At 32.3% G+C, this 24,217-nt stretch overlaps 2 protein-coding genes across 3 annotated transcripts; both read right to left on the bottom strand.

Annotated features, from left to right (window-relative positions):
• Nucleotides 1-206: 206 nt before the first annotated feature.
• Nucleotides 207-5,125, bottom strand: LOC126698483 (uncharacterized). The gene is made up of 7 exons (XM_050395742.1): nt 4,730-5,125; nt 3,784-4,103; nt 2,606-2,821; nt 2,200-2,505; nt 1,795-2,079; nt 1,335-1,679; nt 207-1,129 (listed from the first exon to the last, which is right to left on the bottom strand). Exons 1-7 carry the CDS (start codon nt 4,890-4,892, stop codon nt 1,037-1,039), a joined length of 1,728 nt encoding a protein of 575 aa, XP_050251699.1. The 5' UTR covers nt 4,893-5,125; the 3' UTR covers nt 207-1,036.
• Nucleotides 5,126-12,182: 7,057 nt separating this feature from the next.
• Nucleotides 12,183-17,385, bottom strand: LOC126698482 (uncharacterized). 2 transcript variants are annotated; one of them, XM_050395739.1, is made up of 7 exons: nt 17,050-17,385; nt 15,937-16,256; nt 14,814-14,975; nt 14,423-14,728; nt 13,961-14,302; nt 13,498-13,845; nt 12,183-13,292 (listed from the first exon to the last, which is right to left on the bottom strand). In XM_050395739.1, the coding sequence occupies exons 1-7, from the start codon at nt 17,213-17,215 to the stop codon at nt 13,158-13,160; spliced, it is 1,779 nt and encodes a 592-aa protein (XP_050251696.1). In that variant the 5' UTR covers nt 17,216-17,385; the 3' UTR covers nt 12,183-13,157. The 2 variants fall into 2 exon arrangements, with proteins under 2 accessions (XP_050251696.1, XP_050251698.1); XM_050395741.1 differs by having other exon boundaries at nt 14,814-14,972.
• Between the last annotated feature and the right edge of the window lie 6,832 nt (nt 17,386-24,217).

Raw genomic sequence — 24,217 nt, 5'->3', positions numbered from 1 at the left:
CTGGAGGCCCCGAACCATGTCACTCATTCCAATCCTGCATTAGCCTTTTCCATTATACATGCTTCAAATCAAGCTCAACTTGATTTCAGTTTTCATGCATTCTTCTTGTCTAAACACACACAAGCAACTAAAAACAACCACATTCCCGCATACAAATTTTAACCATCACAAACTTTAAAGATGATAACACTAACAAAAATCATCGGTTGACTTAAGAGTACATATCATTACATTTTTACAGAAGTAGACAATTATCAGTACAGCTTAAACATAAATCACACTGCATACAGATTTAACAACAATGAAGCCTTGTTTCCATTTTCCTAGTTGCCAAATCCTCATACTAATTCCAAACGATAGCTTAATTCATTATATACATATATAATTTGTTCACAGCACCAGCAAATGAGGACGCATTGTACTTGTAAGGTCCTCTCATAAGAACACCAAGGCTGTCCAGTGCACCTCAACATTATACACGAGAAGTGACGTTACAGTAATCGATTGTACTTGTTTCACTCTGTAAGAGAGTCCAGGGGTTGTTAAAATCTAGATCAAGGATCTTCAATCTCACAATTCTACAAATCTTAAACATCAATGACTTCAACCAGAACTAGAAGTCTATTAAGAACAGGATTAATTAAAATCCCAACCTAGATTGGGTTTTCCAAGAGAAACCTTTAAATTCAACTTGGAGCTGAAATAAGCCTAAGCTGGTAGCTTTTTTAGAGTTTTTTTTGGGGTGGGGTGGGGTGGGGTGGGGCAGAGGAGTGTAGAGGGAAATGGGGGTGGTAGTCTATTTGAGTTGTTGAAGGAGGATATAGGCTTTTGAATGTAAAATACCATGGGTCTGTGATTTGTAAAAGACAATAACACTATATTTGGAACAGAGGGAAATGGAAAGGGAGGAGAGGAAAGTAGAGGGAAAGATGGTTGGAATATACTAATAATTGTTTTAATTTTTACCCTTACTAATATTAGTAAGGGTATCTTCAATCAGATCCTACGATCTGATCCGCAGACCCTCCCAGAGATCCTAAGTATGATCCTGATTTAACAACCCTGATGAAACCTCTGGATTCAAGATCTCATCAAGCGACACCAATTCTGGATCCTCAAGCGTGAACAGCTGTTCATAATAACACTGCAAGGTTAGCTTTTAGAGGACCAATTTATCTGAAGATAAAAGACACAAATAAACCACATTGAATAACTCAAAAACTACCCACAAAGGAGTATAAAGAGTCTTGAGCAGCAAATTAAAACAGCTGAAATTTTCTTCGAAAAACTTGCAAGATCAATTAATAAACAATATCTCGAGAGTTTTCACTTACCAGATTGGCATCTGACCCACTGCATGATCCATTGTCCTTATCAGAGACCATGTTTTTCAGGGTCCCATCATCAAAAGCAAGATTAGTTTGACTGCTAGACATTTTACGAAAGAACTCATCTGGATTAATAAGAGTTAAATCCCCGGACTCGGAGAAATTGGGAGCTGGCACATTCATGCCAGATTGGTGATGCACCCTCCAATAACCACTGTTTAAGTCATTGGTAAAAGGGTAAGACATGCAAGAAGAACCTAACTCTGCTTGCATGTGCGAGTGTAATGGGGAAAACATGTCGCAACCTAGAGGCTGAGGTGTGTCAGGGAACACATTCGAGCCTGCCTCCACCTGCAAATCAGCCTGATGTTAGAAACATAAATGAATAAGATAGGTACTTAACTAGTTAACTACCCTTGGAAAAGAGATGTTATTGTTTTATGCTTGAGTTTAATTCTTTCCTCACCTCATCAGATGTCACATCCGCCACTTGATTATTTGCAACGTAAGTGTTATAACCATTGTTCTCAATGGGCACTATAGTGTCAGTTGTTATTCCATCAGAATTTTCTTCAGGAAGATGTCGAAAACTTGGGTGATAATTGTCAGCTTCACTGCCAAAGTCTGGAGACATTGAAACAGCAGTAACAGGGGTTGAAGTTGATGGGGAGAAGAGGTTGCAATCTACTGACCCTGGTGGAGGGATAAAGAACCTTTCGAAGGCTTTGTCCATATCCAGATCGAGGTCAACCTGATGGAAGAAAAATGAATAACTGAGATAAGTACATATTTTTAGTTATCTGCACTTTTAATTCCCACAAAAGAATAATATTGACAACTGTTTCAAGCTGAAAGTAAAATTCATTCTCACTTCTGCAGTATTTACTTCTGCCACTTGATTTTCTAAAGCGTATGCATTATAATCATCGTTACATGCAAGTGGTGCTGCATTGTCAAATCTTGTTATGCAAGTAATTGGATGGTATTCAGCTTGCTCAGGCAATTCTTGAGATGCTGGAGCCAATGTTGGTTCAGATTGTATTTCTTTCTGAGAAGATTTGACAGTGATTGGAGTTGAAACATCAGTAGTGGTGAGGGGTAAACTGGATGGAGAGTCCTCTGAAGGGACATAGAATGCACCCATGAGAAGTTCCATGTCCTCCTCACTTAAATCAACCTGACAAAAAACATGAGTGCACAAGATAAGTACTTGATTAATTTACTATACTTCTCAATTCCAACCAAAATATATATATATATATATATATATATCTCACCCCTTCCGCTTGATCATCTGCAACATATGCTTTATGATGTTTGTTGTCATTGTTACACCGAACAAGTTCTGTAACATCAGACATCATTTGATCAGAAATTTCAGCTTGCACTTCCAATGCTGGAGATACAGGAGACAGTGCTGGCTTAGACTTTGCAGGTCCACCTTTGTTACTCTTTTCTTCATTATTGAATAAACGACAAAGTACAAAGGGCTTCTGCATAATGTTAAGTACCCAAGTGAATTGGACAAACATATCATCCTTGCCTTATATATACTATAAATTGAATTACCACAAAGATTCAAATAACAGAATGTAAATATATCAGAAATGTTGTAACTAACAATGACATAGAGGAGGTTGTCCTACAAAGCCATTTGATATATAATAGGTTTCAGTAAAACTTTTTTTGATTTGGAGCTAGTGAGAGCACATTCACATTAACAATTTTTAAAAAAATCATTACAAGATAACAATATTAAGCATGGTTCAGTCAACTCCATGCAGTCCACTAGCGACAACACCAATTGAAATCCACTATCAATAATATGGATTACAACCACGTTCAACGAAACCTCAATCAAATTAGCACACTCTCACAAGCATCAGACACAAATGTCAGAAACAAAAACTCTCCCAAATCCCATTAAATCATAAACGAGACTCACAATCTCAAAACCTTTATACACCCAATGCCACTCTTACATTAACAAAACAAACAAATTCACAATTCATACATGTGAGTATCGTTCAACCCAAAAGAAATCATCAAACTACTTTTTAAAAAAAAACTCACACCCTGTTCTTAAGAGTCTCCTCCTCTCCTCAATAGGGGAACTTCTGAGCTAAAATCACTAATCCCTTGCAACACTGTCTACATGTCAAATTTCAATATCTATCACTTGATGGATTAAGAATACCTTCTTTAATGAAAATTAAATATTAAAAAGAGAGAGAGATAATTAACCCAGCAAGAATGTTAACCCTCACTAAGAATTAACAAAAAATTAACAGCTTCCACAATCCTAGCTAATTGAATCAATCCTCTTTTAAAGTTACCTCCAATGATTTTGGAGGCAAAACAATCTCAAATCAACACACACACTCAGTTGAGTAATCAATAAAAAATCTGAGGTCAATTTAACATCAATCAAACAAACTGAATAGCAAAAGCCAACCTGGCCGGGGTGTTTTCCATCAAACTCCTTCTGGGTTGTGCTGTACTCATGCATTACCCAATTAGTCCCTATTCCCTTCCCTTTTCCCTTAGTACTCCCTCTATGGAAGACCAGAGATTTCTTCACTCCAACCACGATCCCTCCAGACTCAATTTCCCGATCTTTACCGGTTGATTTCCAGAACCCAGCCTTAGTTTGCCTGTTCACCAGTTCCTGTTTCTGACCCCTTTTTCTCTTTTTTGGATTATCGTTCTGATGCTTCAGGCTCAGTACAGTGAAGAAGAACCACTCTTGGTCCTCCGAAGCAATCCCAGTTTTAACTACAGTACAAGAAACCAGACTTAAGCACAAAATTTTGACACCCAAAATGGGAAAAATCACATGGCCATGTACATTATATAATTGCTCAACTGTGAGATAATTATAAGGGCACATTATGCAAATCTTATGTAATCTAGTAAGTATAATACTAACAAAGAAGTCACATAACATTGAAAGTTCAAAAATTCTTACAAAGGCTGATTCAGAATTTTGTTGTCAAAGTGAGCAAAAAGAGAAAACAATAGTACTTCCCAAATTCACCACAACAAATTAACTACAGAGAAAGTTTCATTCTTTATACAAAAGAAAACGCTAACTAGATACAACAAGAAGACCAGAAAACAGATACAACAGCAACAACAGAAAAACACACACACACACAATGGGTTAGAACTTAGGACTCGAATATAGATTCAAGTAGCTGTCATGATGTCTGTAACTATTTCTTTTGATCAAATAATGTAACACACTAGTCCAGCAAAATTCTATAACAAGAACAGAGAATAAGCAACAATAAACAAACTAATACAATGTAAAACATTTTCCTACCTTTTCACAAAAAAAAAGCATTAAATTTTCCATGAAATGAAGGTGGGTGTGTGATAATAAAAAACAAGAAGATTACTTGGTAAATCCCATGGCTCATCTTCATAGAACTCAATTTCGGGTATAAACCAAATGTCCTTATCATTGCCGGTGATCTTTGGCTTCAGGTAGAATTCGATGAGCTCCTTGTCCTTAGGACTAAATCTGAACCCAGGTGGCAAATCAAAACTCAATACTACCATCTCTCAGTCACAGGAAGCTTTTTTATTGAGATGCCCTGAAAAAGTTTTACTGAGAAACCCGGAAAATGTTTTACTGAAAAACTATCTAAGAAAGAAAGATATTAGGAATTGGATGAGCCCTTGAAATCCATTACAGAAAACAAGAGCAGTTGTGAGAAAGCATTTTGCCTTGGTCTTCTTGTCTTTATACTACTCATGATAAGTCAAAGCTATTGTCAACTATCTTCACTGGCAAGTCTGATACAGTAACCAAGTCTAAATATAATTTTCGACTTTATTTGTTTATTTATACATGAGATTCTAGTTCTAGATTCTTCTGTTCATCTATTCATTATTTTAATTTGAATAATAATAATAATAATAATCTTTTAATGTCTTTTTAATCACTACGCATAGTACAATTAGTCAAGTGACAGTGGTAACGTTTTCTAGGGTACTGATAAGGACACGATAAATTATCACAACCTCATCACAATAAATATTTATTTATTATAATAAAATTATTAATAAATATTTATTTATTATAATTGTATTTATATACGTAACTCTTTTTTTTTTTAGTTGCAACTTGCAAGCCTCCACATTGCGCGTTTTTCCGCAGACCTTTTATTTTTTATTCTTAAAGTGGAACCACCATGCTGTCTGTGCTTCACTTTAGTACCATTTAAAAAAAAATCAAACCAACTTCTACTTTTTTCATTAAAAAAAAAAAAAAAAAAACCTAACTTCTACTTTAAGTGTAAATTTTTTTTCCTTTTATTTATTGTATGGAAATATAATTGTACATTAAAAATTTTTAAGCTTTATAAATAAAATAGTATATTCTATTTTAATAAAGAAATAGCTCATTTAAATGAGAATATGTTGTGTTTCTTTTTAATGAATAATATTATATTCACAATATTTTCTTAATAGATTTTTTTTTAAGATAAAAAATAATGTTTTATTGTGAAAAACTTATGCGACATTTTGTTACTAGTTATTTACATATACTACTAATATCACATTTTAGCCTACTATTAATACTTCTTCACCTAAGAGATTTTCATAAACTAATGGGACATTTTCATAATTTGGGGATAATTCTTCTGCTTCATGTTTCAAAACGTACTTTAAAACCATAATTAGTGATCTCTAATTTTGCTACCAAAAAAATTGTCAGTATTGACTTAACTCTGTTCCTCCATTGGTGAACATTTTTTTTTCCAAAAAAACACATCATTTTTCTTCTTCTTCCCTTGCATTCGAAGCACTAGGGTCCGTGTGGGACCAAACTTTTGTGTGTAGCGTAGCGTTTTCAGTGATATGCCGAATCTTTGTCCTCCATAAATAAAATTTTATAATAAAGAATACATAATATAAGATAAGAATCTTTGTCATAAGTCATAACTCACTCACCCCGTTAGTTATTGAAAAATATATACCTGTACGGACGAAGAGGAAGTGGGATCTTTGCCGCTGTCTGAGATATTGATGATTGAGAACCGAATTCTTGACCATTCTTTTTTAGACAGTTACTATATATTGTTAATCTCGCAACTTGTAACTCGAATATTTTCCTTCTTTAGACTTTCAAACACTTTTAGGAATTCATGACATAATTGCACGGTACACTACTAATTCTAAAACTATACTTTTTATTGCATATTTTTTTTATAATTATTTTATGTGGCAAATTATAACTGGTTGTTTATCACATACACATTAACTCATTATTTTCTTTCTACTTATTTATAGTGTGCTACATTAGAGTCTTGACAAAATTACGACACAAAAGTGTGTGATCTTAGATTTTTTTTTTTTTTTACTTTGCACCAATTTTTTTTTTTTTTTTGGATTTTGCACCATACACTAGTGGAATAGATGAGAAATTGATGAGAAGCTTTGGAATTCTTGGATAATTGAATAATGTAGTGGAATGGATTATTATATTAGTGAGAATGTTCTGGAATTCATAACATAATTGCACCATACATATTACATACACACTAGATGATTATAACTATAATAATTGCACAAATAATTGGAGTACATTAACAGAAGATAAAATCAATCGACAGACTGATAGCCACAATAATAGTTTGTTAGACAGGATTAATAAAAAATTAGAATATTTAGAAACCGTGGAAAGATCCATAACAAACACTAAAGCAGAAAGGGAGAATGATAGTTTTTTGGACCTCCTTGAAAGAATGAAAGCTTTAAATTCAGAAAAAGAAAGAGAATTTGAACCTTATCATAAATCACCTTTAGTAAAAACTATGATTGATAATTGGCATACCAGACAAAAGGATAACTTAGTAAGTACCGACATATCAATGAACATGACAGATATAAAAAGTAGTAAAAAAGATAGCCTAATAGAGACAAGTGATGAACAGAATAACTTGAAGACACTAAAAACAACTCTGACGGAAAAGAAAGAAAGTAGTTCTATAGAAATAATGCAAAAAGAAGATGATATAGAAAGACAAAAGAGTAATAATAAGAAAGATGGCCTAATAATGGAAAGAACAACACGTATAGAAGATAAATGAATGATAAGGAAAGGTATAGTAAAAGAGATGTTAGAGAAAATTGAAAGACAAAATGAAAACACTCTAAAGCTAGCCAATATAGAAACTCTACGTAAGAAGTTAGATATAGAAAGAGACATAGAAAAAGAAAGACACAAGACAAAGAAAGAGATAGAAAAGGAAAGATATAATAGTGATAGTTTAGAAAAAGTAGTCAATAAAGAAGAGAAAAATGATAGCTCCAAGGAGAGTAATAGTTTAAAGGAAGAAATTGATAAGAAACTAAAATCAGTTGAAAGATCTATGACAGACACACAAGATAGTAGTCTAGCAAAATTAATTAAAAAGAAAGAAATTTTAAATTCACCCTTAGAGAAAAAAGAGATAGAAAGAGATGTAGCAGTTCTAGATATTACTGAGACATCAGATAATGAGAAAAATGACAGACATATTAGAAATACTATTTGTCATAAATGTAAAGAATATAGACATACTAAAAAATAATGTGATAGACATAATAAAATTGTTAAACAAATCAGTAAATTAGATTTTGAGAAAGACATAATAACTGAACTAATGGGATTATTTGATGTTCATCAAAAAGAGATAGATCAATATAAGAAAAAGACAGAATTAAGATCAACCAACCCTCTCAAAGTCAATAAAAGAAAAAGGAAAAAAGAAAAGAAAAAAGACATAATAATGAAATTGATAGATAACCTACCTAATCACCAAAAGACAAAAAAGATTATTTACTAAAATTGAAAGATTCTATAGACATACTTATTGCTTGTATTAAGTGTAGAAAATATGGATACCGTGTTACGGAATGTGGAAAAGAAGAAAAAATTAAGAAAGAGAAAGAAAAAGATAAGAAAGAAAAGACAAAAATGAAACAAGATGAAATAGACATAAAACCAGTAACTTTACAAGACTTAATGACAGAAGTAAAAATAGTAAAATAAGAAATTAAAGAGGATAATTCCACAAACATAAATGAACATAATATTGCAGAAATAATAAATTTGAAAGAACTCTCTAAACCCATGATAGACCCCCCTTCATTAGAAAAAGAAGTTTCAAATAATGAGAACAATAGACAGAATTTTTTGAGTTTAATTGACAAAGTAATTTTTCAAAAATGGCATACATAAATCACTTTAGTAATTAACAAAGAGTTTTCTTTGTATACAAGAAGGACTAATAGCTTTAAAGTATTATGAAAAATCATCTGAAAGATTAATTAAGGCTAATGGAGAAAAGCTCATAATTAATTACTAAATACCTAATGTTCACATATGTAATGATGGAATATGTTTTGAAACTGTCTTTGTTTTAATTAAAGACCTTTCTTTTAAAGTTATTTTAGGAAATCTCTTTATTGCTTTGTTTTACCCCCTTTTAATGACAGATGAAGGAGTTAAAACTAATGTGCTAGGAAAGGATATACTTTTTAAATTTATCTCACCCCTTATCCTGAAAGAAGTTTATTCCCTTAATAATGTCACTATCGATATTAATAAAGAAAGATATCTGTCATAAATATTACTTGTTAACCAATTGACAGAGACAAATTGTTCTAATCTCCCCACTGCCTTTTGGCATAGGCACTAACATATTATACAATCATCTTGTGAGAAAGACTCTAATGGAAAACATACAAAAAATAGAACTATTTCTTTTAGTCAATATGAATGGACTAACAGTTTAACAGATGTACCAAACAAAATTATAATAAATCATACACTTACACCCTTTATAGTATCCTCAAATGCTCATATAACAGATGTTTTAATAAAAGAAGTCTTGACAGAATCCCCTTTACTAATCATTAAAGAAAATATTAATTGTGGTAATTTCCTGAACAAAGATAGATTTAATTTCCTAACAGGAAAAGTTAATTATAAATCCCTGACAGATTTTCCTATTATAGTACTTAATGAAAGACTTTATGGATAAGTTTTATTTCACATATTCTCACAGAATAAGATATATAATAATACATACAAAACAGATAGAATCATGGCAGATTTTGTGAATTTTTTGAAACCCAGTCACTCCGATATCAATAGACTTCATCATGATTACTCTTATACCACTGCTCAGAGAGAGCACAAAAGTGTACACAAAAAAGTTTGTTCTATTATATATATTTTTTAAAATTTAAAAATGATTTTCTTAAAAAATATTTTTAAAGAAATTTCACTTGGAAAAACAGTTTTAAAAATAAATTTGAAAAAAGCTTTGCAAAGAAATGTTAATTTTCAAAATACTGCTTCAAGACAGAATGATATACCAACTAATCCTTTTACCAAAAGCCAATTGCAAACTAATATGAATAAAAGACCTTCCTAGGCAGACATGAAACGAAAGGGCAAGGCATCAACGATGCAACCCAAAGAAATCCAAAAGGCTTCAACAAAGATTTCGGATAAGCATGAATGCGTCTCGATAGAGACAATATCCCTTTAGGATACGTTGCTAGCAGAGGCAATGTATTCATGTGGTGGAAAAAGTGAAATTCTGCAAGAAGTGCTCCACACTGATCTCATTTTTCAGGACGGAGAATTTACAGACCTTCCTTTTCATATTAAGTTACTTCTTAATAATCTCCAAGCAGCCTTCACCCTCAGACAGAAACTTTTATTCCAAAAGACCCTTAAGGCTTTGGAATTATATCTTGTTAGCACCAGTGTATTTATTGAAGCACTTGGTAGTCAACTTCTTGGCAAGGAGGATGGAAGCCCGGCCAACACACATTTTGGTTCTCATAAGTGATTTCAGTTGTAGTTCTGACTACTACTGGTATACAGGGGAGACTTACCTATCACTTGATGACCTATATGCTCTGGCACAAGAATGGTCTAATTTCATGAGCAATAAGATTTATGAAGTACACAAAGAGTTAGATCATGACTCCCATTTATATGGCTACACCAATAGGATAGCTATATATGGACCGAGACCTTCAGCAAGGAGGCTCATTGGGAAAAGAAAGATTACTAAAGACCCTAGAATAATGACAAAGAATCATGCTCCTACCTTTCTTTCTATTTCATACTGTGTTCTATATGATAACTATGAAGTACTCCATGAGCATGAGCAGTATGAAGATAACTCTGATCCGCTAGATTATGATAACTATGCAGATACAGATTGATAGACAGATAGACAGAATGCTCTCCCGGTCAAACAACTGTGATAGATCACTATTTACCAAGACAGATCACTATTCACCATCACGCGTGAATAGCCTCCAGACAGATCCAAGATAGTCCAGACAAATACAGACAGATGTTCATAAGTCACTACTGTTTACTAGCATACGTGAAAAGAGACCTAATAGATTCCCAGACAAACTACTGCTCATCAATAATAATTTCCATAATATTATACAAGTGTCCACCAACAGATTAAATTGAGTTAACTAACTTAGGTTACTTGTACAGAAAAACTGCATCGTTGTTACAACCAACAAATTTGTACAAATATGTATCTATATCTGTAATTTTTTCTTCATTCTCCCTATCTCGCTTTCTCCCTTCTATTTTTTTCTTAGTTTTTATTTCTATCTCCAATTCCAAGAGAGTGACTATGGCTATGTGTATGGTTAAGAAGTCATCCACTTCAAATGCAAAAACTTATATCAATTACTATTTTTTTTCTTAGTTTCACATTTACTCCTAGTCCTACTCCTAAATGTGTTACTAGTCTTCTCCTTCTTTATCATATATTTTTATATAATTGATATTACATATAAATGTAATAAGTTATTATTAATTTGACAAAAATATATGATTAGTAATTTAGTTATATTAGTTTATGCATTCAATAGTTGTTGACTTACCTATTTTATAATAGTTTTAGACTATTGTATGATATAATTGTATTGTATATAAAATTGTATTTAGAATATTATTTTAGATTATTGCATATAAAATGGAAGTTGTATCTATAGAAAAAAAGATTAATCATTTAATTTTTTGACAAATGACAAATTCCTAGCTCTGCCATTGCTGATTCTCCTAGAAAAAAATCCTGGAGCCGCCATTGGTTGAACTCTAATAATAGTACTTAGTAAATATTTTCAAAAAAATTACCTTTTAATCAACAAAAAAGTTGCTTCTATAAGTCTTACCTTTCGAAGCAAGCCACGGCAAAGATCCACTCCATAACAAAATTATGAAAGCAGAAAAGCAAGAATAATAGGTTTTAAAAGTCAAAAGAGAACATCCTAAGTACATAAAAATGTCTAGCATATCCTATCAAAAAAAAAAAAAAAAATTTCTAGCATAACTAACAAATTCTGAATATGCATTAGCCAAACTTTAGGACACCTTAAATTTATGTAAGAAGATTTATCGAATATTCTGAAACAATATAGTGTGAGTTTCAATTGTAAAACTACCACCGTTGCAAGCAACCCATCCTTCAAGCTTGTATATATGCACTTAGAATAATAGCAACATTAATAATAAAACATTGAAATTCAACAACCATTAAAGCTTTACCTGAAGACATTCCTGTATTTAACTACTGGATTATTACCTGATTATGGCACCTTCAATCTGGAGGTCCTGGACCATGTCACTCATTCCAATCCTGCATTAGCCTTTTCCATTATACATGCTTCAAATCAAGCTCAACTTGATTTCAGTTTTCATGCATTCTTCTTGTCTAAACACACACAAGCCACTAAAAACAACCACATTCCAGCAGACAAATTTTAACCATCACAAAGTTTAAAGATGATAACACCAACGAAAATCATCGGTTGACTTAAGAGTACATATCATTACATGTTTACAGAAGTAGACAATTATCAGTACAGCTTAAACATAAATCACACTGCATACAGATTTAACAACAATGAAGCCTTGCTTCCATTTTCGTAGTTGCCAAATCCTCATACTAATTCCAAACGATAGCTTAATTCATTATATACATATATAATTTGTTCACAGCACCGGCAAATGAGGACGCATTGTACTTGTAAGGTTCTCTCGTAAGAACACCAAAGCTGTCCAGTGCTCCCCAACATTATACACGGGAAGTGACGGTACGGTACAGTAATCGATTGTACTTGTTTCACTCTGTAACAGAGTCCAGGGGTTGTTAAAATCTCAATCAAGGATCTTCGATCTCACAATTCTACAAATCTTAAACATCAATGACTTCAACCAGAACTAGAAGTCTATTAAGAACAGGATTAATTAAAATCCTGACCTAGATTGGGTTTTCCAAGAGAAACCTTTAAATTCAACTTGGAGCTGAAATAAGCCCAATCTGGTAGTTTTTTTTATACTTTTTTGGGGGGTGGGGTGAGGCAGAGGAGAGTAGAGGGAAATGGGGTGGTAGTCAATTTGAGTTGTTGAAGGAGGCCGTAGGCTTTTGAATGTAAAATACCATGGGTCTGTGGTTTGTAAAAGACAATAGCACTATGTTTGGACTGGAGGGAAATGGAAGGGGCAGAGGGGAGAGTAGAGGGAAAGATGGTTGGAATATACTAAAATTCTCTTTTGAGGTGAAAAAGAGTGAATCGGTTTGAGGAGACTTTGGGGAATGTTTGTAAATGTATGTAAGTGGGAAAAGGAAGAGGTCCAATTTGTTGTCAGAGTAATAAAAATTCTTTTACTCTTTTCTGAGAACAACTTTCTTTCTTTCTTTTTTCTTGGATAAATTCTTTCCAAGAAAGGCTAATAATTCTTTTAATTTTTACACTTACTAATATTGGTAAGTGTATCTTCAATCAGATCCTATGATCTGATCCCGCAGACCCTCCTAGAGATCCTAAGTATGATCCTGATTTTAACAACCCTGATGAAACCTCTGGATTGAAGATCTCATCAAGCAACTCCAATTCTAGATCCTCAAGCGTGAACGGCTGTACATAATAACACTGCAAGGTTAGCTTTTAGAAGACCAATTTATCTGAAGATAAAAGACACAAATAAACCACACTGAAAAACTCAAAAACTACCCACAAAAGAGTATAAAAAGTCTTGAGCAGCAAATTAATACAGCTTAAATTTTCTTCGAAAAACTTGCAAGATCAATTAATAAACAATATCTTGAGAGTTTTCACTTACCAGCACATTGGCATCTGACCCACTGCATGACCCATTGTCCTTATCAGAGACCATGTTTTTCAGGGTCCCATCATCAAAAGCAGGATTATTTTGACTGCTAGACATTTTACGAAAGCACTCATCTGGATTAATAAGAGTTAAATCCCCAGACTTGGAGAAATTGGGAGCTGGCACATTCATGCCAGATTGGTGATGCACCCTCCAATAACCATTGTTTAAGTCATTGGTAAAAGGGTAAGAGATGCAAGAAGAACCTAACTCTGCTTGCATGTGTGAGTGTAATGGGGATAACATGTCGCAGCCTAGTGGCTGTGGTGTGTCAGGGAACATATTTGAGCCTGCCTCCACCTGCAAATCAGCCTGATGTTAGAAACATAAATTAATAAGATAGGTACTTAACTAGTTAACTACCCTTGGAAGAGAGATGTTATTGTTTTATGCTTGAATTTAATTCTTTCCTCACCACATCAGATGTCACTTCTGCCACTTGATTTTTTGCAACATAAGTGTTATAACCATTGTACTCAATGGGCACTATAGTCTTAGTTGTTATTGCATCATATTTTTCTTCAGGAAGACATCGAAAACTTGTGCGATAATTGTCAGCTTCACTGCCTAATTCTGGAGACAGTGAAACTGGGGCTAGCATAGACTGCGCTTCAAGAGAAGCTTCAGCTGTGGTAGGATATGAAACAGCAGTAACGGGGGTTAAAGTTGATGGGGAGAAAAGGTTGCAATCTAATGGCCCTGTTGGAGGGATATAGAACATTTCAAAGGCTTTGTCCATATCCAGATCGAGGTCAACCTGATGGAAGACAAATGAATAACTGAGATAAGTATATGTTTTTAGTTATCTGCACTTTCAATTCCCACAAAATAATAATATTGACAACTGTTTTAAGCTGAAAGTAAAATTCATTCTCACTTCTGTAGTATTTACTTCTGCCACTTGATTTTCTGCAGCATATGCATTATAATCATCATTACATGCAAGGGGTGCTGCATTGTCAAATCTTGTCATGCAATTAATTGGATGGTATTCAGCTTGCTCCGGCAATTCTTGAGATGCTGGAGCCAATGTTGGTTCAGATTGGGTTTCTTTATGAGAAGTTTTGACAGTGATCGGAGTTGAAACATCAGGAGTGGTGAGGGGTAAACTGGATGGAGAGTCCTCTGGAGGGACATAGAATGCACCCATGAGAAGTTCTATGTCCTCCTCACTTAAATCAACCTGACGAAAGAATCATGAGTGCACAAGATAAGTACTTGTTTAATTTACTATACTTCTCAATTCCAAAAAGAAAAAATTATCTCACTTTTGCTGCTTGATTTTCTGCAACATATGCTTTATCATAGTCGTTGTCGTTGTTACACTGAACAAGTTCTGTAACATCAGACAGTGCTGGCTTAGATTTTGCAGGTCCACCTTTGTTACTCTTTTCTTCATTATTGAATAAGCGACAAAGTACAAAGGCCTTCTGCATAATGTTAAGCACCCAAGTGAATTGGACGAACATATCATCCTTGCCTGATATATGCTACAAATTGAATTACCACAAAGATGAAAATAACGGAATATAAATACATATCAGAAATGTTGAAACTAACAATAATGGCATAGAGGAGGTTGTCCTACAAAGCCATTTGATATATAATAGGTGTCAGTAAAACTTCTTTTGATTTGGAGCTAGTGAGAGCACACGAACAATGTTAAAAAAAAAATCATTACAAGATAACAATATTAAGCATGGTTCAATCAACTCCATGCAGTCCATGAGCAACAACACCAATCAAAATCCACTATCAATAATATGGATTACAACCACGTTCAACAAAATCTCAATCAAATTAGCACACTCTCACAAGCATCACACACAAATGTCAGAAACAAAAACTCTCCCAAATCCCATTACATTATAAACGAGACCCACAATCTCAAAACCTTTATACACCCAATGCCACTCTTACATTAACAAAAAAAACAAATTCTCAATCCATACATGTGAGTATCGTTCAACCCAAAAGAAACCATCAAACTACTTTTCGAAAAAAACTCACACCCTGTTCTTCTAAGTCTCCTCTCCTCAATAGGGGGATTTTTGAGCTAAAACCACTAATCCCTTGCAACACTGTCTACATGTAAAATTTCAATATCTATCACTTGATGGATTAAGAATACCTTCTTTAATGAAAATAAAATATTAAAAAGAGAGAGAGATCATTAATCCAGCAAGAATGTTAACCCTCACTAAGAATTAACAAAAAATTAACAGCTTCCACAATCCTAGGTAATTGAATCAATCCTCTTTTAAAGTTACCTCCAATGATTTTGGAGGCAAAACAATCTTAAATCAACACACACACAGTCAGTTCAGTAATCAATAAAAAATCTCAGGTCAATATAACATCAATCAGACAAATTGAATAGCAAAAGCCAACCTGACCGGGGAGTTTTCCATCAAAGTCCTTCTGGGTTGTTCTGTACTCATGCATTACCCAATTAGTCCTTATTGCCTTCTCTTCTCTCTTATTACTCCCTATATGGAAGACCAGAGTCTTCTTCATTCCAACCACAATCCCTCCAGACTTGATTTCCCGATCTGGACCAGTTGATTTCCAGAACCCAGCCTTGGTTTGCCTGTTCACCAGTTCCTGTTTCTGACCCCTTTTTCTCTTTTTTGGATTATCGTTCTGATGCTTCAGGCTCTGTTCAGTGAAGAAGAACCACTCTTGGTCCTCCGTAGCAATCCCACTTTTAACTACAGTACAAGAAACCAGACTTGAGTACAAAATTTTGACACCCAAAATGGGAAAAATCACATGAGCATGTATATATTAAATAATTGTTCAACTATGAGATCATTATATGGGCATATTATGCAAATCTTAGTAATCTAGTAAGTATAATACCAACAAAGATGTCACATAACAATGAAAGTTCAAAAATTCTTACAAAGGCTGATTCAGAATTTTGTTATCAAAGTTAGCAAAAAGGGAAAACAATAGTACTTCCAAATTCAACATAACAAATGAGCTACAGAGAAAGTAAGAAGGAAGTTACAAAATTCCAGGTCTAAAATGAGAAAATCAAATGGTCATATCATATTGAGTAAGTGCTAAATCATTCTTTGAATTCAAACAAAATATGAAAGTACTAACCGAATTTCAATCTACTACTTTTTAAATGTTTTAAAGAAGAAAAACAATTCATACAAAAGCAGAGGAGCATAGCCCAAGAAAGCATCAGTCTTTATACAAAAGAAAACACTAACTAGATACAACATGAACCAGACAACACCAATACCAGAAAACAGATACACACAAAAACACACACAAAACAAGCAACAATCTACACATGATCTCTGTAACTGTTTCTTTTGATCAATTAATGTAACACACTTGTCCAGAAAAATTCTATAACTAGAACGCAAAACAAGCAACAAACAACATACTAATACGATGTGAAACATTTTCCTACCTTCTCACAAAAAAGCATTAAATTTTCCAAGAAGTGAAGTTGGGTGTGTGATAATAGAAAAACAAGAAGATTACTTGGTAAGTCCCAGGGCTCATCTTCATAGAACTTAATTTCGGGAATAAACCAAGTGTCTTTATCATTCCCTATGATCTTCTTCTTCAGGTAGAGTTCGATGCACTCCGGGTCCTTCGGACTAAATCTGACCCCAGGTGGCAAATGATCCAAACTCAGCTTTTCCATTTCTCACACACACACTCACAGAGGAAGCTTTACTGAGAAACCCAGGAAAAAGTTTTACCGAGAAACCCAGAAAAAGCTTTACTGAAAAACTACCTAAGAAAGAAACAAAAGATACTGCAAAAAAAAACACGAGCATTTCTGAGAAAGCAGTTGGTCTTATCCTCTTGACTTCAAACTATCTTCACCTATAAGTCTGCTACAGTAACCTAAGTTAAAATATACTTTTCGACTTAGATTTATTTATTTTATTTATGCATGAGATTCTAGTTCTACTCTTCTAGATTCTTCTGTCTTTCCTTCTAAAAAAAAAAAAAAAAAACTTCTGTCTTGCTTTTAATACACACACAAATTTTTTATTAGGAAAAAACTTATATATTGGTGGGGGTAAGAATATGATTATTGATATTTAGTCAATATTATGGATACTTTTTTTTTTAGAAGAAAGTCAATATTATGGATACTAGTTTTTTTTTTTTTTTTTTTTGAGGGAATTATGGATTCTAGTTTGTAACTTGTGTAATGCATGAAAAAGTTTAACGTGAATTTTTTTCTCTTATATTTTTTCTAAATTTAAATTTGATAATAATGATAATTATTAATAAGTATTTATTATAATTGTGTTTGTAAATGAAACTATATATTGTAGTAGAGATATATAGATATTTATTGTGATTGTATTTATATATGGAACAATATACATAGTTTTTCATTTAAAGAAAATATGATGTGTCAAAACTCTAATGGAGTCCCAAAAAAATTATAATGGAGAGTTTAATTATAGAATATAAATTCAATTCAATTAAAATATAGGGAAAAATCGCATCAAAAAAAAAAAGGGGCAAAACTTATGTACACTATTTATGTGTTGTTTCTTAGGTTCTCTTCTTAAAATTCAGTCATATGGTTTTTTCATATGAATGGAAGTATATTTTTAGTTAAATACAACCACATAGTTAAATTATAAGAGAGGAACCTAAAAAACAACATATAAATACTGTACTTAAGTTTTATCCTAAAATATATAAGATAAATTCATGAAGTGTAAAACCGTTAGACTTTAAAAACTTATAGTCTTACATAATTCCTTTTTATAATCAGGCCAAAACACTAGAGTTTAAAACATCAAATAATTTATTTTACTTATTGAATGGATTGAAACTCACTTTTGATCTTTTTATATATATATATATATATATATATATTATAGATTTGATTTTTTTTTTTTTTTGTATTTTAATAATCTAAACACCACAATTTATAAGATTTGGGTGATACAATTATTACCTATTGTTTTTTAAAAAATTTTGGGATTTTTTTTTTTTTTTAAATTTATGCGTTGGCGCGTCTTGCTAACTAGCAAGCCCCCGGGCCCTCCACATGCAAAAGCCTTTAAGTTCCGCGCGCTTTTCCACATGCAAACGCGTTTTTTTTAGTGGACCTATTATGCTTCATTTTGGTACTATTAAAAAGTTATTTTTTTTTTATCAACTTTTAGCAAGTAAATAAATAAATTTTCAGTAAACAAAAAACAAAAAAAAACTAATCCAAACTCTAGCCCAATAATTAAGAATATGTTTAGATTTTAGAAAAACTTAAAATGGATAATCTATTCTGTAAAATATCTTTTAGCTAAAATAATTAAATCAGCCATAGGAATAATCTTTGACCATCTTTGAAAGCTTTTTTTTTTTTTTTTTAATATATATACAAGATAGAATTCTACTCTAACTTAATCTAAGTGTATATGTGTGAGGACTTGAACCCTCGTCCTTGCCCCCCCCACATCCCACAAATACTTATACTTGTAGAGTGGCCATCGTACACCCTTGATGACCATCTTTGAAAGCTAGTACTACAAAGATTGTAATATCATTTTCAGAAACTAATAGAGGACATTTTCTTAATTTGAGGATGTTAAATTCTTCTGCTTCATGTTTCAAAATGTACTTTAAAACCATAATTAGTTCTCTCTAATTTTTTTGGGCAATTTGAGTTTAATATCTAGTAATATTGGACTTATTAAAATGGTGATATTATCTATTTTTAAACAAATATCATTACCTGACTGGTCTATTACACTGATCCTAATTCAGATGTTTTTTTTTTTTCCCCACTACTTTCTTTCCTTGCATTCCAAGTACTAGGGTCACTGTGGGACCCAAAGTTTGTGTGTAGCGTAGCGTTTTAAGTAGATGCCGAATCTTTGTACTGTGAAAATAAAAGTATAATAAAGAATACATAATAGTATATAAGATAAGAATCTATGACATAAATAAATAAGTTATTAAAATATATGTATGCGTAAGATGGAGAGGAAGTGGGATCTTTGCTGTCTATCTAAAATGAATGGATGTGATTCTCAAAAAAAAAAATAAAATGAATGGATGAGATGTTGATGAGAAGAACCTTCTGGATTTCATGACTCTTTTTTTTTTTTTTTTTTTGAGATAATTACAATGCGCATGCAGTTAACCTTGTAGCTCAAAGAATTTCTCCCATAAACCTTCAAAACACTTTATATATATGAGGATGAGTCAATTTAACTACAAGACATTCTACTTTTTGAAATTCATGATATAATTGTAGTGTGTACTAGTAATTCTATATCCAAAATTTTTACTATATACTTTTTTAGAATTATTTTATATGACAGAATGTAAGTAATTGTTTATCATGTTCACATTAACCCATATTTTCTCTTCTTCATTTACGAGCTTATAGTTATAGCCTGAGTCGTAACAAAATTATGACACAAAAGTGTGCAATCTTAGATTTTTTTTTTTACTTTGTACCATTTTATTTAAAATTGTTTTGGGATTTTGCACCATACACTTGTGGAATAGGTGAGAAATTGAAGAGATGCTTTGGAATTCTTGGATAATTGAATAGATCAGTGGAGTGGATTATTATATTAATGAGAATGTTCTGGAATTCATAACATAATTGCATTATACATATTACATACACACTAGTGCAAAAGATGGGAAATTGATATGAAGGTTCTGGAATTCTTGGAGAATTGAATTGTAGACTAGTGCAATGAATTAGATATTGATGAGAATCTTTTGGAATTCTTTAACTTTTAATTGCACCCAAACACTAGTGGAGTAAATTTTGATGAAATGTTTCTGGAATTCTTGGATAATTGTAACATTGAGTTAATAAAATCCTTTGTATCTGTTTTAAAACAAGTTAATTAAATTGACCACATCATTAATAAAGAAATAAATTATGATATTCAACTTTTCTTGAAATATTGATGACATTAAAAAATAAGATCTATTTTTTTCTTTTTCTTTTTTATACAAGATAGAATTTCTACTATAGCCTAATCTAAGTGTATATGTGTATGAAATTCTCTCTTAGAGGCTTGAACCCAGACCCTTACTTCCCACAATTCACAAGCTTTTATACTTGTAAAGTGACCACCGCACCAATAGTGCGTAATGGTAAAAAATAAGATCTACTAATTACAAATAGAATCTTAAAATTTTCATAATAGGGATATCTTAAAAACTCTAAGAGATTTTATTTTTAATAAAATAAGTAAAAGTCCTCCTCCTCAAATATTTACTGCTCTTATAAATTCGGTGCTATTTTATAATATATGTGTGTATATATATATATATATATATATATATATATATAAAGGATAACTTGTTTGGGTAAAAAGGTTAGGGTTGAAAATTTGAAGATTAATTATTTGTTAATAAAGGGAGACCCCACCTCAACTATGGTTCACAGAATGTTTGAAATTGGTTTGCCAAAGTCTAATAAGAAAATAGTACGTTTCCATTAATATATATATTTTTTTTGGCAAAGCACTAATATTAAAATATCATTTTAATAAATTATTAAATAATGAATCGGTAAGGTTACCATTGTTTAAACAACAATTTTCATTATTTAAATAACATTATATGTATTTTTACACACTTTTTCACCTACACATATTTCCAAAAAATACAAATAACGTTACTAGAAATCTCTTACCAAATGGGTCCTAGAATCTTAAGTAAGGAGTTACTATTGTAGTAAAAAGAATCAACGTGGGATTCTCTTTGGAAATTTAAGCCCTCATGGTAAATATAGTTTATGAAAATAAAAACTTTCTAAAAGGTAATTTTCCTAGGAATAGTCAGTTGAGGCCCCAAAAAAAATTACAAAAAAAAAAAAAAATGGAAGCCCTCACAGTAAGGGGAACCCAAATAAAAAGAATAGGAACCAAGAACTCTCTTCACAAACACAAATTTTTGTTTACATTATAATTAGGTAAAGAAACTGGAGAAGATATTATATCACAGCCTAATTCTTCTACTTCTCCTTTACAAACACAAGAAAATTTTGAATTAAAACCTAGACGAAGTTGTAGACATCCCATTTTGCAACAGAGGAATCCATAACCTTGTGTTATCGTAATTTCAAAAATAATCTAGAAGCAAAAATGTTGTTTGAATCATTTGATGAATACGAATTTCACTTTAAAATAAAATTGAGTTCACCACAATCAAAACGACATAAAGAACATGATAATCAAACCATCCGATCAAGAGATCAAGCCACATCAAGTTTTAAAGGTTATATGCATTCCTATGCCTTCAGGCATAAACCATGTGATTATGGGTAGTTTATTTTGATTGGTCTTTATTGGATTAGTTAGAATTAATTAATGTCAAAATCCCATTGTTTTATTTTTAAGACAAGAATGTAATTAAGAGTAATTAAAAAAAAAAAAAAAGGAGATAGCACTCTAAATTTTGATTTTTTGATTTCCCTCCTTGAAAAGAAGAAAGTAAATTGGATCTTTAAGTTAAAGCTATGATCATTTAGTGGCTTTAAAGTAGCTAAAAAACTTATGATTATCCTTAAACAAGTTTTAATATCACGCAAAACTTGCCAAAAGACAAAGTTGGAACCAAAATGTGTCCAGGACACAGGTGTCGATCAGCACCTTGTCACATAGACATGGATTCCGATCAGCACTTATAACCTGATTCTCGCCAAATCCAAGTTTTATCATGTCTTATTAGCTTAAAATATTCAAACATATTTGAAAAAAAAAAAAATCATTTCCCCACTATAAATTAAACCCTCATCATCAAATTAAAGGATTATAAAAATTCCAACTTTTCGTAGCAACAAAGTTATTACAAAATCAAGAGTAGTAAGGTATTGCAGAAATACTAAGAGAAAAGGCTTGAAGGAGATATTAGGTTGCTTATGCAACATTTACTCCTCCAAAGTCTTTAAGCACATTCATATATACACATTCAATGTACTAAATACTTCAAGAAACCACATCAAAGCAAGCCACAACACAACATACGAGATGATTGACGATAGGAGATGATATTCATTGTTCATATAACATATTTGTAAACAACTTAACCCAAAAGTTTAAGATTATGAGTTTGGATTCAACTATATTATATTAATCATTCACTTTTTTTATTATTATTCAATTTAGAACTTCACTCGTATTTGTATACCTAACAATCTTCCTCTCACGTGTAAGTGATTGCCTCTTTGTGGACTATGAACAAGTTTTACTATAAGCTATTGTTTTTCCACCATCACGTCATCTATGAGACTTTTGAATGCCATCTATGAAAACCACATGTCAACCCTACATGTTCATCCACGGAAACCTGCCTGCACACCCGTGTCCATGAAAACCTTGTCCAGAAATTTTGAGAGAAAAGACTTAATATTGTACAAACAATATCGTGTTAGTTTCAATTATAAATCTACCATCATTGAAAGCAACCCATTTTAAAGCATAAATGCACTAAGAATAATAGTATCATTAACAATAAGCATCTTAAAAACGCCCACATTCCAGCAAACAAGTTTGTGGCCATGTACCTTAAATCAACTTTAACTATCCCAAAGATTAAAGAAGATAACATTAAAGAAAATCACATGTTGGAACATTTTATTACATGTTTACAGAAAAACCACAAACATCCAGTACAGCTGAACATAAATCACACTACATACAAACTTAACAACAACAAAGTCTCGGCTCCAATTTCGTAGTTGCCAAATCCTTACTAATTCCAAACGATAGCTTGACTCAATATATACATATAGAATTGCTTCACAAAACCAGTGGATGATGACATATTGCACTGGTAAGGTTCTCTTGGTAGGAAGACCAAACTTGTCTAGTGCTCATCAACATCATACATGAGAACGTATTTGGTATCACCAGGATATCCACTCCATGGGAGAAGAGTGTGATATCCCAGAGATATAAAATACAAATTGCATTATACATAGAAGTGACGACTGTACTTGTTTCACTCTGTAATGGAGTCTGGGGGTTGCTAAAATCTTGGATCAGGATCTTAAATGTCACAATTCTACAAATTTAAAACGTCAATGATTTAAACATTAATTAGATTCTTTTAAGAAGGATTATTAAAATAACAACCTAGATTGTGGTTTCTTTTACAGAAACCATTAAACTCAACATGGAGCTAAAATAAGGAACCCAATTCGGTAGTCTTTTAAAGACTTTTTTTCGGGGGGGGGGGGGGGGGGGGGGGTGGTGGTTTGGGGGTTGGGAGAGTGGGGGAGAGTAACAACCCAAGTTCCAATGACAATAAGTCTGTCTTGAGTTATAAAAGTAGGCCATAGGCCTTTGATTGTAAAAGACCATGGGTCTTTGGTTTGTAAAAGACTAGGAAGTCTCTTTTTCTTTTGAGTTGAAAAAGAGTGAATCACTTTCAGTAGACTTTAGGGAATGTTTGCAAATGTTTGTGGGAAAAGGAAGAGCTCCCATTTTCAGCAAAATCCCCAAAACATTGGTTGAATGTTGCTTACATGCTAGATTTCAGAGAATATTAATAATTCTTTGACTTTTGGCTATGTTTTTAAAGAATATTAAACTTTCTTTTGAACTTTATAAGAAAGACTAACATCCTTTTTAATTTAGCTGTCTTCAAAGAGTATTAAAAATTCTTCTACTCTTTCCGGGAAAGACTTTTTTTTTTTTAA

Source organism: Quercus robur, chromosome 9, assembly GCF_932294415.1.
Source record: "Quercus robur chromosome 9, dhQueRobu3.1, whole genome shotgun sequence".
Classification (NCBI taxonomy): domain Eukaryota; kingdom Viridiplantae; phylum Streptophyta; class Magnoliopsida; order Fagales; family Fagaceae; genus Quercus; species Quercus robur.
The sequence above is the reverse complement of the archived record's forward strand: the minus strand, read 5'-3'. Positions and strand labels throughout refer to the sequence as shown.

Bases quoted from the DNA above. Each gene is read 5' to 3' on its own strand.
- LOC126698483 (XM_050395742.1), bottom strand. From the start codon at position 4,892: ATGGTAGTATTGAGTTTTGATTTGCCACCTGGGTTCAGATTTAGTCCT. The intron at 4,104-4,729 runs GTAATCTTCTTG...CTTGTACTGTAG, and splicing joins TGAGCCATGGGATTTACCAA to TTAAAACTGGGATTGCTTCG. The intron at 1,680-1,794 runs GTGAGGAAAGAA...GCTGATTTGCAG, and splicing joins CGGATGTGACATCTGATGAG to GTGGAGGCAGGCTCGAATGT.
- LOC126698482 (XM_050395739.1), bottom strand. From the start codon at position 17,215: ATGGAAAAGCTGAGTTTGGATCATTTGCCACCTGGGGTCAGATTTAGT. The intron at 14,976-15,936 runs GTTGGCTTTTGC...AACATTATGCAG, and splicing joins ATGGAAAACTCCCCGGTCAG to AAGGCCTTTGTACTTTGTCG. The intron at 13,293-13,497 runs GTAAGTGAAAAC...TATTATGTACAG, and splicing joins GGTCAGATGCCAATGTGCTG to CCGTTCACGCTTGAGGATCT.